Source organism: Mugil cephalus, chromosome 5, assembly GCF_022458985.1.
Source record: "Mugil cephalus isolate CIBA_MC_2020 chromosome 5, CIBA_Mcephalus_1.1, whole genome shotgun sequence".
NCBI classification, from domain to species: domain Eukaryota; kingdom Metazoa; phylum Chordata; class Actinopteri; order Mugiliformes; family Mugilidae; genus Mugil; species Mugil cephalus.
In genome coordinates this window covers 7,023,751-7,042,674 of record NC_061774.1, presented here as the reverse complement: position 1 = coordinate 7,042,674, position 18,924 = coordinate 7,023,751, and the positions used below count along the sequence as shown (strand labels likewise).

Below are 18,924 nucleotides of genomic sequence, written 5' to 3'. Positions count from 1 at the left end.
AGAAAAAATCAAATTAGGGGGTTGAACTGATAACCATTTTGTAGTTACCACAAATTTTATTTTTTTAATGACCAAAAGCTCCTCCACTGATAGAAAATGCTCCAGAGTATTACTGAATAATTGCAGTGTGTGGAAGGTAGGAACTAGAAAATTGCGAGGAAATTGTTTTGTTAACATCAACAAAAGAATAATGCAAAAAGGTGAGTGAGTGACACAGTGTTCTAGCAGTGCAATGCTGCACTGATGTTGTGCATTAAACTTGCATAGTAGTTACTTTGGAAAAAATGTTCACAATCATCCATCCATCGAATACCCATTACCACTCAGCCTGTAGAGGCTTTTGGTGCCAGGTGGCAGGTGGTATTGGGCAAGAGGTAAGGCACGCCTAGACACTACCACAGAGTGAACACAAAGGCCTGGACTGTCAAAGTCAGGGGAGACATACAGCCTTACTTGATCTCATTGGGCCGGACCTGGCCACCAACATAATGACCTACAGATAGCGACAGCTCCAAATGTTTATTTTTATTTTAGTGCAAAAAAAAAAAAAAAAAAAAAAAAAGTACATTATGAAAATATTTTTTAAGAAAATAAAAAAGCACACAGCCCATACATTCAACACCCCTGACAAAGACTAGATACAATTCACACTCACCAGCACAGGTACAGGTACAACATGCAAACACCAACTAACAATCAACTCCATGCTTTTTAAAAGAGAAATACGTTATGTCAACCACGAAGCCAGAGCTTTTAACATGTCCATAGAGCAATAGCTGTGGCCTGGCACAATATGTGTTCAGTTTGTCCTGTATGTATGTGCTGCCAAGTCCCATACTCATAAATATGATATCTCAGGAACACCGGAGAGATTTCTGAAAAATCAACATAATTTTGACAAAATGTACATAAATGCCTAATTGGAAATTCTCTTCATGACATGCAGGACTCTGGACAGACAGATGTAAACGGCAACTTGACCGGCTGATGGATACGCACAACCCCAAGATAGTGATTCTAATTTCCTCTGCCAGCAGGTGAGGATGTGCTCTCTTAGTCAAAATGACCAGTTGCCTCACATCCAGTAGAGATGAAGTAACAGCCTTCATTTAGGGTCAAAACAGCAGCTCCTCAAATGGCCACTTGAGGGCGGTTCCAAAAGTTAATTAACTATTTTCTGGCATTATTTTCAGTCTATCTGTTGGTACATTTTATCTCTCAGAAGACTTCTTGATCCTTTCCAACGTGAATGTTTCATTAATATTTCATTACAGACTGATCAACAACCTGCGTGTACTCAACGCTGCAATTTACCCAGATCCCAATTAAGGCTAATTTCGCAGGTAGTTGTCATGAGGTACTCATCAAAACAAAAGCGACTGTTGCTTTAAATCTTCACCCCTTTTGAATATTTTGGAGGGAGGGAGGGAAATATATATAGAGAGAGAAAGGGAGGCGAAAAAAAGGACACACTCGCAAACCGACACTCCCCTTGAACACAAGCACTAACAACATACTAACACACTAACCAGTGCCGTCCAGCCGACCAAAGCAGAGCTCCTGCTGTGTGGATGTGTGCAGCCCTCTGGACTTGGTGGGAGGGGGATAAGTTTCCCCAAAGACAAGCTTGGATCAGTGAGAGAGACGATGCCTTCCACCTCTAGCCCAGTCTCACAAGCTGCTCAGTGGATTTGCTGATTCCCAAAATAATTATTTCTGCAAGTTATTCAGTGGGAGTGGGGAGAGATTTTGAGCCAGAGGATGCTCCCACAGGTCATCCGGATTCTCTATGTCTTGTCTTTCTGCTTTTTCCAAGGAGGCTTTATCAGGTGAGACGCACTAACATTTATTATTCCCTCATTGTTTGTCTGAGTTATCTTCTCTCATCAGCTGCTTGACATAAACTTTTTCACCATTTCACGCGACGCTCCCACATCCGATCTGTCATTGCATCGACTTTTTAACTCGATCGGCTGATTTCTGGATTAAATATTGTGCGCGACACGTTTTAGTCGGTGCAAATGTACACTGCGATAATACCTTCAACTACATTATTTCGCAAGTCGTTTAATAAGACCACGAGAAAAACAACACACTGCCTTGTACAACGAGGCAAGTGCGAGAAAATCTGGGCGCAATTACGCAAAAATGGTCCTGCCTTTTACGCACAAAGCAAACGGATGTCATGTCACTGTGGAAATTACGATTTAATATCATGGTCGCAGCTTGTAAGCCGGCGGAAACTGTTGTAGGGATTCAGTTAATATGCGAACAGCGAGAAGAGATATTGTCCTTTTCTTAGTGAGTACAAAGAAAACCTGCCTCGGTCACAAACAACCTGTGGAGTTCCCGTTTGCATTGCAAGGTCGATATGTGAGGGGTTTAAATTGAAAGATTAAGACACAATTTGGGTTATATTAATTGAGTGGTTAACAACTAAACATGTGTGTACAGAGCTCACATTTAAAGGGCATGCCTTGTCCTGAATTTTCAGAAGGTAAAACACTGGGGAAATTGGAATTCAAGTTTTAAGACAAAATAGGAAAAAGAGTTCAGTGTATATTTCTCATGTGCAGAGCTTATCCATGGTGGTAGAGAAAAAGGTTGGAGGGAGGTTGGAAGAGGTAACAGGAAAACTCCCTTCTTATTTCTTTTCCTTATTACTCTCAGTTTGCTACAACATGCCTTATAATTCCCATTTGTCCTTCATTCATTCACTGGACAATCCACAAGCAACCAAGCTCCCCTTTCTCTTTTCTTCCACCTCCCATAGCCTCTTGTTCTCCTCCTCCCTCATTCTCGTCCCCTCATGGTGGCAAAAACTTTTATTTGCAATGAACACTTTCCTTATTTCATGCCCCGCCACCCTCAGGTGTGAACAGGAGGGAATTAAGATCTGCATAATCCTAGAGCGGAACAGAGCCGTGACTCTGTGAACCCAGGGGCGAGGAGAGCAGCTCTTAGCCTGGAGAGCAGTCAACTGACGGCGCCTCCACCGACAAATGATATGCTCTCCTACCAGTCTATGAGGGCAGAGTGGGAGGGAGGCAAGCAGGAAAAGGATTGAATTAAGGGAGGAGGGCAGGTGTAGAAGACAGGCAGAATCTAATGGAATTGTGGACATGTTGTAGGGGAATGATGGAAAGTGAAAATGGGAATGGAACAACTTGGGATTGAAAGAAATGCGAATGAGAAATTGAGAAGGTGGTGATTCATTTGGCTGGTGGTGGCAGGGAGATTAGTACAGTGGAGAATGGAGCTGGTAGATGGAGAAAGATGGCCGAGATAGGAAAGAAGAGATGAGTCGGAGGGAGAAGGGAGGGTGGGTGTGAGGCAGGAAGTGTTGGAAGAGATGTGGAAAAAGAGATTGTCATGTAAAATAGTGCTCAAGCTGGATGGAGGTGATACGTTTCGGACTGGACGGTTGTCAACAAGAGGAAATGAGAAACAGGGACGAAGGGTGCAATAAATAAAAAAGTTCGTATCATATTCTGAGAGGATGACTGTTCAGGGGTTGTGTGTTTGTGTGCTTGTGCTGAAAAAAGATAGTGTGTCCTGCATTGTTGCAAGACTCTGTTCAACTTCAGCTCGAAAGGAAAATCGGAGTCTGTCTAGTTTCTTGAACCTATTCGTCTGGTGTATCTCACATGATTTCTTTAAAGAAGCCTTCAGGGGGCGAAATAAATAAATCTATTTAAATTGCAAAGTTATTGATTTATGTTAATTTATGAGCCCACTGCAGAGATGTTGGTGGAACCAGCCGAAATGTTCTATTTTTTTCACATTCTCTTCCGTCATTATTGCTGGTGGCAGCTTGAAAGTTTTTGCTTTGATCGTATGTGGTTATATGTAAGCTCTTGTTTTCTTGCTTTCATGCTTACATGAGAAATGAAAACAGCACACCACCAACCTTTTTTGGTGAATCACTAGTGTGAGACAGTGACGAAAATGTGGTGCACTTCAGTGTTACGCAATATAATGCACATGTCACGTATCACTTAATGTTTTTGAGTGGAACAGCAGCTCTCCCAACTGAGATGCAACTACAAATCATACTTTCCACCCAATGCATGCCCACCATTCACATGCAAAAACTTAAAAGTAAAATGTGCACAATCCATAAAATTTATAAAATATCTGATCAAATAAGTAAATAGTCATAAGATAATAATTCTGAGTAGACCCTCTGCACACATTTTTGTCAGAAACAAAGTTGCAATGGGGAGCTATTAAAATCAGATGCTCGCTCCCTAATGTGGTGTGTTAAATCAAGAAATGCTATGCAACTAAGAGGTCTCAACTAAGAGATGCTACAAGCTACACATCCAGACAGTAACTTTACAACGCTTTACGCACAAGATGTGCAAATGTGTCTCCTGGCCATCTGATGTGTATCTGTTTATTGGCAAACTGACAGTGAAGCACTGTGGATTTCATTGAAGTGAAGGGCAGAGAATCTCACCAAGTATTCCTGCTGTTCTTGCCTCCAGTCAATCAGAGATCATGAGTCAGAGCTGAAAATACCAGAGAATAAATCTTCTCATGAGACAGAGCGGGGCACTCATGGGTCCGATTATTGTGTGAATACTTTAAAGAGGGCACTATTTACGTGGAAGGCGTACTGTCTTTCCTTTGAACTGTAATGCATCAACTGAAGTAGATGACTTTACTCACTTCATCCTTATAAAATAGGTCAGCAGCAGTACCCATATCAATCATGCGAATGACATTTTTGAAGGGGAACATGAGCAAAACTACTGTAACGCACTTAGAGACACAACTGAGGAATTTATTTTTCGCTTTTTGTGTCTCCCCAGTATTGAGACACGTTCTGTTTGTTACATTTGGTTTCAAATATGTGGGATTGTTTTAACGTACTGTCAAAAATCCCAAAATCTTAAGTGTGAACAGTCCTTTAGGTTTGTATCTCTGGGTTTGTTTAATTCTTTGTTAAAACGTTTCTTGTGTGGCACTGAATATGTTTCGCCTCAGCAGTTTGTACTAGTGCCCAAATATCTGTGGTTAAGGCTGAGAACTCATTATTTTTAGTTTTCTGTACACTGAACTGTTTTTTTCATTCTGCATGAAACTAAACACGTCACAATTGGGGACATAAAATGCAACATTTTCATGTGGAAATTACAGTGGCGTGACTCATAAACTGTATATTGGCTTAAATGGGTGTCAGTACCCATGATCATATGTAGCATCTTATAATTGCGATTTATTTATTTATTTATTTTTAAAGAGGGTGTTAAACACAGAGAGTAGAAGAGGGTTTAGGGGTCTTCCTTGGCATTTGTAGACTGAAGCTGGTCTGGAAACCACACCAACTTTTTTATTGTGGTCAAAAGTTGATCTGACCCCATTTAGAACTATTTATGCTCTTATCTGCTGGGCATTTCAAATCATTTTGGTGGGCTTTATGAGGCCATGGCCAGAATAATAATCATCCAGGTGTGCAGAGGTGTTTGATTGAAAGGCTCCCCATGATGACATCCAAATGAGATGTTACCAGACCGTTATTCCCTGATAAGAATTGAGTCTAGCAATGCCAGGCTATACTTAAACATTTAAAAATGAAAATGAAAACAGTTCCAGTGGAATTTCCTTGTTCTGTGAATGTGCAGGGTGGGGCCAAACAAGGGTACCATATCAAGTTCAACTTTTTTGTAGTCACCGACAAATTGATCTAACAATGACCTTTGAGGGAACAGAGAACCATAAAGGGACCAAAAAGGAGCTCAACTGTGGTCGATTGGAACAAACACTTTTAATTGCTCTTTATTAACGTATTAAGTGCTCCAACAGACTTTGTTGACATTTAAAGGACAGGAGTTAATGTTACAGATAAACTGTAAGTACTTACAGTCACCCAGACTGGACAAACACTGGATCTTTAGAGGGTTTTCTGCATTTCATACTGGGAAGTGTTTGCCTTGGAAAGCTAGGGGTGTTAATTTTGTTGCACATTTTCAGTCGCACATGACACCAAGCTTCTGCATTGTAACATTCTGTTGGTGAAATGAATGAAATTCAGCATTTTTTAACTGTTGGACTGACTGTACATCAAGAAGGATTATTGAAGTTCAAATTAATTTGAATAATGTCTACCCAAGGATAAAATATTTTCTGAAAACATTTAAATGTATTGTCTCAGAAACTGATGTTTTCTCTTTGAAGCACTCTCTGGTACATCTGTAAAAGAAATAAACACATTTTAGCCAGTCCAGAAATCAAAAGCTCAGTTGTTAGTTAAATTCTGCCGGTCGTCCCAACTGGTTTAGAAGTATCTGCAACAGCAAGGTAATATCTGGAGGCGAGTAAACAGCAGAAGACTGCTAAGACTGTGTGCCATCATTTGAAGTGTTTTACAACCCGCAAGGAATTTGGCACATGGAAACTTGGAAATGCCTGAAATGCTGAAATAGCTTTCATAGCTTTTTAAAGTAATGTACTGAATAAACTAAATAATAAAAGAATGTGTTCTTAGCTCATATTCAAGGTTCCATTTGTTTTTGTATTTTTTTTTTTTTCCAAAAGGGCAGCAGTACAGTACCAGTGGGGAAAAAATATCAATTGAGCGAATCAGCAATTTCACCTTGAGTTAGACCATCACAGACACTTTCAGGGCTCTCTTATCCTTTCCAAAAACACAGGAATTCCCCACACACATGGTTGATGCACAGACTCAAGCAGCAAGGAGTGCTGGCAAAAAGGAAGCATGAAAGGAGAACAGATGGGATGTTTACGTGAGTTAATGACTAAAAAATGAGCGCCAAGCTGGAGGCAAGAGTTGAGCAGACGGTTCGCTCTCCACAGCCACCACCACCACCATGAACAGTAGTGGTACACTTATCAATGAAACATGAAGAACAGGGACACTAATAAAAGTCATCAAACAAAGAGGTGATTTTTTTTTTGCACGGTTAAGCTTGAAATTCCATTGAGGCGATGTTGAAGGTTTAATTGTAGCTTCTTTGAAGACACCTCAAAACAAGTTATTTATTCTGCTTGTTCTCAGAGGAACGACTGGATTAGTTTTTTCCTCCAATTTACAAAATAACTGACTGCATTGCAAGACTTGCCTTCTGCAAATCTAAATGCTGTATTTATCATTTGCAACTTTTAATGAAAAAACTTGGCCACTGAGTCCCTGACATGGAAGGAGCATCTGACACAGACCTATCCATTGCTTCAGTGGCCATTAGATTTTTGTTTGGATGTATGCTGGAGGTGACAGCTCGCTGATGGTCTGGAGCCGTCAGCTTGAGTCGTCAGTGTTTGCCTGACACCTCTGGCTGATAGATGTGACTGATTATTTCCAGCCCATTCAATCAAACCACATATGACCTTTCGCCAGTTCTGTCACATGAAATGTACTTACGGCCTCCTTTCTCCACGTCTTAACAGTTTTCACAGAGGTGCTGATCCTAGGGAGCAAAAATCAGTACCGTTTTCCTCCAATAGTTTATCTCCTTAAATATGCCAGTTATCTTTATGATATTTTTCCCTATTCAAAATCCCAACATGTGTAAAGACGCTACAACCACTGACATCCTACAAATTTTCCATTCTGGATGAGAAACGTCTTTGTCTTTGTCTCTTTCCCTGTTCGCTCTGAACCATGTGTTTGTGAAATTCCTTTGCTGCCAGCTGAAATCAAAACCCAAATCTGCTAAATAATAAATACATCATGACGTGTAACTGACATGCGTGAGCTCAGGGTAAACTTTTAATCTGTAAAGATGGATCGCAATCTAATGCTAAGCTGAAAGGGCATTAAATACAAAACACCCATTGGTCATGGAGGGGATCTTTCAGACATGCATCAGTCCTTTTCTTAACATTAATTGTGATGGGCAGAGCTGAAGGGTTATTGTGACAAAGACTGGGAGGATGATCAACAAACTCTTCACAAACTCTGTGGAACCTTTTAGCATCTTTCAGCGTAATAATTTACTTAAAGTTTTGGTTTACTCTGGAGCAGTTACTAACCAACACGACTAATATATGAAACTGAATGTGTGATTTATATTCACTAATTGGCCAAAAACAATCTGTTGTTGCTGCTTGTCAGTTGGATGAAGTGTTCATAAAACTCTGAAATAATATCTGTTCTGTAACGTTTACAGTTTTTGCTGCTGTCAAGTGGCTTATAATTATTGCAGACAAAAGACAATGCAAACTGTTTTTGCAAACATAACGTAATGCAAACATTACGGTAATATAAAAATATAAGCTTTTTTGTTAACGGCAGAGTTCCCATTTATTGTGACAGACAAAGTCATATAAATCTTTTTTTCTGTCTGCTGTAGACCATACTTCTGGATTAAATACATTATGGAGTAGTTAGAATAGGACTAAGGGACTCTCCATAGCCAAGTCTTTAGGTACAGACACATCAAAGCACTATGATCAACAAAGGCCACCTATGGCCAAAACACCATATCTCACCATATCTCAAAGTCAGTCAATGGCCAGCTGGCACATACGTTCTGCATGGGAAAGGAAAATCAGCCTGCAGTCTGTTCATTCTAGGTAATTATACTGTAGAAATGTTTCTGTATTTGAATATTCAGATGAAAAGATTCTTTAGAATTTTTTTACTTAGTTGAATAGCCCATTGGAGCAATATCTCTGACTGACCCTTTCCACCATGAAGTCAACATGCTGAAGTGGCTGAAAAGCTGCCGTCAGGGGTTCGACTATTGCCAGTGGTGCAGGGCAAATGGCCAAAACTATGGCCGCTCACCAACGGCCTGATACCAGCAAAAGGCTGACCCTCAGCTTGGTCAGCTTGGTGTGGCTCTGCCCTCTGCAAGTCCACTCGCTCCAGCTTTGCAGTCAGACTAAAAATGTACAAAAAGACTTTTCAGCACACAGCATCTTCCCCGATTTAGTCAAATATGTATGTGTGTGTGCAGGCTTCAAGTGGCCTTATCAGTGTTACAAAACCAGGGTTGTGTCTGTAGTAGAAATAGATGGGTGTGTTTTAGAGTGGGTACAAAACAACACAGCATGACTCCTCAGTTTTCAGGTAACAAACTATGTGACAAAGCAGTAACGTAATGCAATTAGGTGGACCTTTCCACCTCTCCACTCTTCTTCTCTGGGCCAGGCAGATTAAAATGGCCACTTATTGACTACAGCAGCACTTTAGCTCTGAGGTTCACCACTGTAGGGCATAATGTTCTCTGCAATTAGGTGCATGAAGTGGGGGCCCCATTATGAACCCTCCATCATGTTATTATTCTTGACCATGAGGTCCACATTGATTAAACATCACATCCAGGGTGAGGGGAAAGCCAGACCTCGTAATACACTGCTGGACAAAAAGAAACAGTCGTAGAGTCAAAGTCGAGCTGCTTTGTAATTGAATCAGAATCTCATTATCTGAACCATTTAGTGACCATGCTGCAATCAATCAGTAATTCCAAGTGGCTGTGATTTATCAGACAAATATTTCTGGCTAAAGGCTGAAGTAGCAGAGCCTGCTACATGCATCAATCATTAATCCAAGTGCAATTCACAGCTTAACAATCGGCTTTAATTTTAGTTGTTTTACCTGTTGTGTAATTAATTTGGCTTGTGAGTGTGTGTGCTACAGTGCTGTAAATTGGTTAGTGAATTATTTATCTACGCATGCACAGTTTATGGGTTACAGGTTGACAATTACAAACAACAAAATAATCCCTGTAGTTTTTGTTCAATTTCTCATTTCTGTCCAAACTCACAAACTGAACTCAGCGGCTGAACTTGTAGATACTTGTAGAGAAGTATTGATGCTAACTGAACGCGTATGTTCCTGCACGGTTTATAAACGTTCTTTGCGGTGCTAGCTGTCCAGATTTTATCCGGTCACAGGAGGTAAACGAAACCAGTGTGGCTCATTTACATACTATAAGCCTCTCAGAGTGGACTCACAAAGGAAACTGTTGTCTAGCTGCATTGAAAATAAGATGCAAAATAAACAAATTGTTCCCCTTCCTCCAGTGTTACTACAGCTTAAGTCACACATGACCAGTCAAGCGGTCTGTCTGGTGTTTCAGGGAGATAATATTTTATGCCTGATGTTAACATCTAAACCCTCGTACTGTAGGAAGAACTGAATGACACTTATCACAGTTTCAGCTCCAGTAAGCAAAAAGCTTTCCGAGATGCTTTGAACTGTGGTTTTTCCCCACAGTGTAAGTTCAAATAGATTCATCAGTTTTCATAGAAATCCCTCCGTATTGGTGGTTGGACGTGGAGCAGGTGTCTATTACTTGACACTTTGTAGTATAAGTGGCCTATTTGCCATAAAGTAAGCGACCTGCAGGTGACTCCTTTATACAGAGTGCAGAGCTGCTTCAAGGGTAGAACAGTACACATCATGTAATTCCACAAATCCCCCGTGCTTTGACCTCTGCTTCACTGGCCGCCTCTTTTCTCCTCACATTAGAGAGATGACTAGTTGTCCTTGACAGGTAAAGTGCATTACTAAACTGTAATGATATCACAGTGTGCTTAAGAAAAAAAAAAGTTGTTTTCTGAAGAGGAGAGAACGCAGCAGTTTGAGCTTAAAAAGTGTTGTTGCCAGTCTCAAGGATATACTCGGCGGTATTGGTGCACAGCTTCTTTGAGAAAAGCGTCGACTCTACTAAGGATGTTTTCTCAAAAATAATTCCCGTCTGCAGTGTATAAACCCGCTAAGAGTTCTTGCTGTTGTTCTGGGGCAAAAGTAGACGGCCCTGTTTAATACGGCTTAATTAAATGGATGACAACACATGCAAACATATTAACAGCAGAGTGGGCTTTGTTCAGAAGGTCAAGTTTCAAATTCTAAAACCTTTCTGGGCCATATTTATGATAAACTATGTAGAGCTTATCTTGACCCTTTAATTAACTCCTTCCCCTTTCCCTGAAACAGTCAATTGCCTGCCAGACATTTGTCCTCCCCCGAAAGGACAGAGTGGTGTCAGTTTAGTTGTTGAAATCACATTGGTGGGACACGGCTGGTAATTGTCTAAACTTGAATTTGGATAACTGTCGTGTTAATTACTTTATGATTAATGAAAGATTTGTACGAACATTTTAAACGCAAACCAGACTGAAGTGCTCAAAACTTCAACTCAAGCCGATCCTGTTCTATCAGGCTGTTGTTCGTGGGCAAAGACTCGTAATAATTTTAATTAACTCTTAAGTCGAAAATAACAAACTTTATTGAATATGCAATTTCCTACGGTAACAAAGATAAATGTGTTATTGCTAACATTTTTGAGGTCAGAACAACTTTAATTTATTGAATAGCCATTTGAACACGCTCCAGTTTGAGTGATTACCAGTGCTTTTTAAAAATGCAATTGTGAAAACGCTTTTGTTTTCCTCTGTCAGCGTCTGTTCAACTGATTTTTGGGACATGCTGTTCCTGCCACGTTTAAACTGAAATCTAGTTTCTCTTCACCGAGCCATAAGCTCCAGACAAACAACTTCGGTGTTGAGGAGGGAGGAGCGGTATTCAGTTAAAGCCCTTGTTCAGGCAGTTGATGAGGTCATCTCAAGGTAAGCCAGCTAATATTTCAAAGCCTTAATAGTGTCAGACTTTGAAGTCACATTGAGAATGGGTAGACATGCAGACATCGTAGTCAAGGAGAATGCGTCCTGATATTTTATTAAGGTTATTTTAGGGGACACAGCCTCAGTGTCTGGCCTGCTGTTCAAAAGATATGCCTTGATTATGATCTTATGCCTATCACTCTATTAGTTATGCAAGGTATGTGGTTATCTCAGGCCACACATTCAACTTCGAGCTCCTGAATCATCCATAACGGGCTGGAGACGCATCTCTTAATTGTGGCGAGTGCACATGGTGACCAGTGAGACTCCCTCCACATTGTTTCCTGAAATAATGTATCAAATCCTGTGGTTCTCTTTGGACGAGACATGTGTGCTGTCAATAAATGGGAGGTCCACTCAATAAATGTGTCACATAAATCCCGCTGAAAGCTATCAGCAGGGTTGTTGCGTTTGGTTCTCCAGTAATACCTAATTTTATTTTATTATTGAAGTAGATTGAAGTGTTACTCCTACAAAAACAACTCCTCCAATTTGGAGGGCTTTACTTCTCTTTTATAAAACCGATAAATTAAATCCACTTTATAAGAAAATGTGAAAAAACAACAGTGTACGCCAAACAGGATTAGTTCATAGTCTGGCTGTCTGTTTTCCTTAACAGGCTAAAGGATTACCATAGCCATATGCCTTTGTTCTTTGGGAAATCGGCGAGACATGCAATTCATGTCCAGCACCCCAAGAGGCTCTTGTGAATAAGACATCACCCTGGAAAAAAAGTGCACAAAGCAAATGGAGCAGTGCCTGAGTTGTCTCTTGGACTCAAGCCTCAGAGGAAATCTCTCAAAGCCAGTGTCTCTCGCCTGTGGGTTTTTGGAACTGTGAGAAAGTAGACATCATACCCAGCATCCGCTTTGTACCATCACAGACTTGTTTACTGAGACATAAATAGTCATTTGAAAGTGGTAAAAATCAAAACTGCAGTTTAAAGCCCGCATGACCTGCGGTAGTGATAGACAGATGGGGAATATTTTGACTGTCGGCGTATGTTACCATTGTAATTAAATATTCTCAGTGAGAGTAAATAACGTGTTGGCGAACGTGTTGCTGAACTATTTTTTGGCTCCTGACTTCATTAACTCCATAGCCTAAAAACAAAAGAAAAATTAAGTAACACATTCACATATAGTGTATTTAAATGACATAGGTGCGTTTTTGCTTTAACAACTTTACACTTTTAACATCTCTTCAAAGACATCTCTTCATACAATTTAATTGAGCATATTTGTAAGTGACGTACACTTGTTATAAAGACCTTGGGTTTTTAATTCATTTTTTGGGTGCTCTGGAGAGGGAAAGCTAGATGCTGAATGTGTCATCTTGTTAGGAAAAATGTACACATACATTTACAGATTACTTTTCTTGGGCTGTCAGTTACTAATTAAAGCCTCGTATTCAGTCAGTGTAATGACAAAACATATCAGCGTGGGGTTTTCACAGTAGGAAACTGAAAACAGTGCAGAATACACACTTCCTTGCCAATTATATTTATGAGAAAATGCACTACTTGACAGTGAATTACTTAGTCATGACAAAAAGGAATTATTATAGCAAAAATTATACTGAACAGAATATCGCAGAGAATATGACGGAGTTCACTGTTTCCTGCTTGCAGTATTAACCACCTTAAATGGAAAAGTGATTTTTACATGGGTGATGTGGCACTCTCATCGGTGGGCATGAATGCATCCGAATGATAACACCAATGACCTCGCACGCTGCAGTATAAGTTTTCATTAAAAGGTAAGAAGTAACTTCTACCTTCAGACTCCACATTAGCAGCATGAGTCAAACAAGAAAGTGGTATTTCACGGAGCATTGTCAGGCTGCCCTCTTTTGTGGGTATGATTCAGAAAATCCCTGCTACACCCAGCTGCATGGTGTCTTTGTCATGATGCTGTTGGTTCCAGCCAGCAGCTTGATCAAGTGAAACAGGCCGGCGGCTATGCCTACAATTTCCTTCCTGTTCAGCTTCATGTCCAAAATATGGGTCATGTAGAGTGCAGTGGCTGTCTTTGTGTGTCTTTATTTGAGAAAATTTTCTGTGTAACAGTCTGCTCTACCTCTCTTGGGTCTATGCTTCACTTCACTACAAAGATTGACAGCAAAACCCCAATAGCTTTTATGCTTTTGTTAAAGACACAGGTGGACCATTGACTCAGGCACTGGCCCGTAGCTTTGTAATGGCTCTTTTAATGCAGTAACTGCTACAGTATGGTGCTGTGGTCCCTGGGGCAAACTGAGAAGGTCGCTAAACCCCACTTCCCCCATAAGCATCAACCGTTAGCAGTTAATAACCATGAGGAAGAAGCCGGAGGAATGTCAGAAACCTAGACAAACCAAGGGCCAGTACTATATATATAGTAGGGCAAACACCACTGCATAAGCCGCTTAAAGCAGTTAGCAGATACTGTAGCTAATAAAAGAAAAAGATTATGGCAACTGGAAATGAGTGGGGGGTGACAGGAAAAACAAGCATATGCTATCAGGGCATGTGATTTATACGGAGAGTGATGGGAGCTGACACTTCTATCCATATTCATATAGGTGCAGGTAGGAAAATGGGAGACATTAATCATCGCAGTTAAGCAGTCTGCAGCGTCTAATTACATGTTCACTGTACACTGGTAGACTGTACTTCTGTATAAATCCAGCTGGAGGAAATTCCAAGTGAAGCCAAACAAAGATCAGAGGGGTGTGGGGCGATGCAAAGCCTAGCATGTGGAGGTACACACAGCTGATTAAATCCTCTTTTTATATGCTAAAATTGCACACGTGCACGTACTCCACAGTGCATCATTATGTCATGCAATTAGCATATCAGTTTGGTTGCATCAAAATATGTGGTTTTACCTCTCTAATCGCTGCATTTCATTACCGTGAATACAGTACATTGGGAAGATGAGAGCCAAGAACCCTGTTTTGATCATTAGGTATACGCGGTGTATAATACACCCACTGTATTTGAACACAACATCATTCAGTCTACAACAAGGTTCATAATGGTACAAAAATATATACATACTGTATATATATATATGAGGCGCCCACTGTAACGTGATAAAGAGTCCATTTCTAGCCCCTAAGCAGACAGATCAAAGCAATCTCTTGCAGGCAGCGTCGTCCGTTCTTCATATCAGAGACCCTGCCAGCTCTGCTTCTGACTGGACTGACAGGAGGCAATCCACGCCGATATCAGATCTTAGATGTGAAAAAAGTTGGCCTGAATACAGAGTGGCGTAAAGAGAAATCTGGGAGGACGAGTTGGTCTGAGGAGGTTCAGAGGTAGATTCATGTCTGTTGTAGGAGAAAGGCCAGTTCCTCTGGTTTTATCACAATGACTGCTCTTTTAAGTTTCACTGTTGGAAACCTTTATTTCGTTTGATTTATTTTTGGAGGGAGCAAACAGGAGTTAGATACTTATACAACTGAATGCATTGTAATAAGCACAATTTAATGCTAATAGTCAATAATAGTCTTGCTAAGGAAACATTTGATTGCATCTGTACTTTAATAGCTGTGTTTAGATGGACTACACACAACAGAGACGACATTATCATGGTTAGAACAGTTGTGCTTTTTAAGTTGTACGCTGTCATAACTCCAAGTTCACACAAAGTAGCAGCTGTTGTCTGCCTTTGCCACTATACAAGATAAAGTAGTTCACTTCCTGGGCGACATTTTGTTGCATCACTTATATCGTAGAGAACTGGAAAGCTGCTGATGTTAACTTTCCGTCATTTCTTTTACTTTGTGGAAATCCACCACAGTATGTGTCCCCATTTCGTAAAGGGATCAAACTAAGCCTGGTTGGTTGTCAGCTGGTTGTCAATCCTGTACAAAACTTTACCTTTCTCAACTTCCACATCTCATTGGAATTTTTCTTGATATATTGAGCTGTGGAGGGAAAGCATCAGCCTATTTTTAAGGTAATTTTACATTTACAGTAGCGGGGAGTTAATCCACGGAGGGCTTTCTTGATAGGAGCTTGAAGGATTGCTATTAAACAGTTAAACTGAACTCCTACAACCTTGTTATGATCATTTGTTTGACAGTTCCCATGCAATGTAGCTTAAAGAAGCCATATACAGTGAAACCGCAGTGCTCTTGTGGACCTTTGAACTCGAATGTGCCTTGACATTTCTGCCTGTGTGCACACAGGAACCGTAAATTCACTGCTTCGTATTCAACTTCTGGCTTTCCAAGTTTTAAAAGAAAGAATATTTGCTGAACTAAAAAAAAAAGAAGAAACTTTAGCGAGATAATGTGTGTGGGCTGAACAGTTGATTTTGTCCTGACATATTGACAGCAGATGTTTCAGTAAAAAAAGAAAAAAAGAAAAAAGAAAAAAGTGTAGGATTACTTTTTTAACAGTTAACAGTGTGAGTTTAGCAGATAAACCAATTAAATCATAAAGAGAAGGATAATGTATTCAGCACTAATATGAATTCCAAGTGTCTAGAATATGTTAGAGGCTTGAAGATTAGTTAAGGCCGTATAGGAAAAGCCTGGGGTGGTAGTTGGAGCTCAGTGTGGTGGAAACAGGAGCATAAATCTGTCATCAAGCCGCAGCTCATTGTGCCCTTGTCATTACTGTGGCACAAGCCTGGAAACATCATTTCTGCTGGGTACTGAGATGTCAAGGCTCACTCCCGCAAGATTAAAGATTGCATTACAAATTAGTACGCATGAGCAATGGCACAGAGCTGTGATTTACTCTGGGTTAGCATGGATTAATCTAAATCATTAAACCCGGGGGGGTTGCATTACAACTAAATATGCTGTGTTTTAAGAAGAAGTATATCATGTCATTAGCATTAGCATTGGCTCATGGCTGAGCTAATTATCCTGTACTACAAAAAAATAGATCAAAGATAACTGAGGAGAGAAGAAGTAGTTCAGAGATAAGGTTGGAACTGAAAGCCTGTAAACACCACAGTATCTACAGGGAATGAGGGATGTGCTACAGGGCTACAGGGCCAGCTTCCTTTGTTCTTTATATGTCCATATAGTCATGAAGTTACTCAACCAATGTAATTTACATTATATCACATTTACATTCATTTTTCCATTCGGGTAGGTGATATCATACAGAGATTTAAAGAACAAGTAAAAAAACCCATGGAAAGGTCAAGGAGCCAATTAACTGATCCTGCTAGTAGAGTATTAAAATCACATTAATGAGCCACACTATTGCACGGGATTACATGTGGCTTCATTAAGCCCCGTCCACATGTAAAGTCATTTGCTTGTCGCCCATGGCTTTGCAGTTGGTCCCTACTGGACATTTTATGCTCTGGTTGTCTAGGTTACCCTCCTGTACACTGTTTAAACGTGAAACAACTTAAGAACATGAAAATATTCCTCTTGTGTACACGGAGCCGACTCTTCTAGTCGTCACAGCTCTCTACTTACTACTACGGCTCTCCAGACCAGCTATCAGCATGGAGAATGATGTGGTAGGCGTCCACTTGGTAAACATTTGGGGAACACACAAGGTCCAACTCCTCAACTGCGTTGCCTAAAAGTTGAGATTAGTTCAACCTGATACGAGGTCATTTTGTGGAGGCGAAGGTTTTTTTCACCTCGGCTCACTACAACTTGCTGAATTTCATTAAATTCCCTGGTCTCCTGTCACCACATGGCTGCTAGTTGCTTCCTCTGTGTGTCCCGTAATACTGGTGCCACAGCTAAACTGTCCCAGCTATTAAGCCAGAAGAAACTGTATTTTTGATATTTTTGATTTAAAATTTATAACAAATCCTTCTTTTTGAAATTTCCATGGGCAATATTACTGACCATATTGAAAACATTGAATACCACAAGCTTCATCCTTAAACTGAAGCAGAAAACATTGTCTTTTCTAACTGGCAGATTGTATATAAACGTCTTACTTGTCAATGTCATGACTGCATAATGAGTGATGCTGTATTACTCCGCAACCTTTTTCAGGAAGGAACTGTGAAGGATTCAAGAGTAATTTGAAATACATCAATCTACTATTTAATCTACATAGAATATGCATGTATACCCTGCAGGGTTCTCCTATAAACTGAACAATTTCTAGTATTAAGCCTTGCAAAGGGCAGTTACTGTATGTACTGAATGCAAAATCATTTCTACTAAACTCTGGCTGGTTGATGACACCAACAAGTGAAGCAGTGTTTGTTTTGTCACCAAGTAAGCTCTACATGCATCATGGTCTTTTTGGTTTGTTTCCATTTTTTACTAAGTGGTAGGTTGTGATTTTTTATTTATTTTTTATTTATTTTTTCCAGATATGGTACACAAAGTGAAAGTCAGATTAAGTGAGAAGCCATCTATTGTAGGTAGGGCTCTATCTGTGTTTCCACACCTAGAGGTGTCAGAGTGTAGGAGTGGCAGTGGTCATGTCATTGAAGATGAATGTGCAAGGTTAAATTGCAGTGTGCTCCAAATCCCATTTCCCAATGAGCCTATTGATCAAAGGGGGACAGCAGTAGCCACAGGCCATCATATACAGTAGTATAAAGACAAGCGCTACACAGGTCATTAAAGACAAAAAATGACATGTCATAGTATTACCATAAAGCATGTCATGGTTGGATGTATTTTGATAAAGGGCCTGTCACAGGTACAAATAAATTCATATGGTTTGGTCTGATAGAACGTTGTGTTCATTGTCCAAAAGCCCTGCATTCAGTTTCTACTTGAGAGCCCTTCTATGGGAGTAGTATCTCGAGCTCAAGCTGATATCAAGGACATTTTGGCAAGTGGGGAAATTAGAGCAATGTGTTAAAACAGGCAGAGAGAGCAATTTAGTTCCATTCCCCATTATGCTAATGGCGTTAAAAGTTAGTACGTTCACGTATGGATGTCTAATGGCCCTAATATTCCCCAGTGCGCCATTGTAGGCAACCAAAGAACGACCATACTGTGAAATGATGTGCTTTTCTGATCGCCGGCTTCTTAATGAAAAAGCAATTAACTGAATATGTTCCGTAGCTCTGTAGGAAGAATCCCAGCTCATCTAATTGGGTACAGTTTTGATCTGTTACTTTCAAACTGGAGGCTGAATGAAGATGAGATTATACAGAATAAGATGTGATTGTTATTAAGTAAAAAACAATCAACTAGTCTCACTGTTTGTTTGTGATAACAGCTAAACATATATATCTAACCCTATACTTTGTGCACCCGACCTCTTAAGCAACAGAGGCTTTACGGTGTAAGAAGTGGAAGCAGTGAATTTTTTGCGGATATAAAGAATTGTTGGTCCCTTGCAGACCCTGCCTCCCTACCCTCCCAGTCCATTTATGTCCTTACACATTT

General features: G+C 40.2%; 1 protein-coding gene across 1 annotated transcript in view; it reads left to right on the top strand.

The window, feature by feature from the left end:
• Positions 1–1,478: 1,478 nt before the first annotated feature.
• glra4a (glycine receptor, alpha 4a) overlaps positions 1,479–18,924 on the top strand; it is a 37,611-nt gene continuing 20,165 nt past the window's right edge. Inside the window, exon 1 of the mRNA XM_047585942.1 lies at positions 1,479–1,829. Within this exon, the coding sequence (XP_047441898.1) occupies positions 1,762–1,829 (68 nt within the window). The 5' untranslated portion in view covers positions 1,479–1,761. The remainder of the gene's footprint in view (positions 1,830–18,924) is intronic.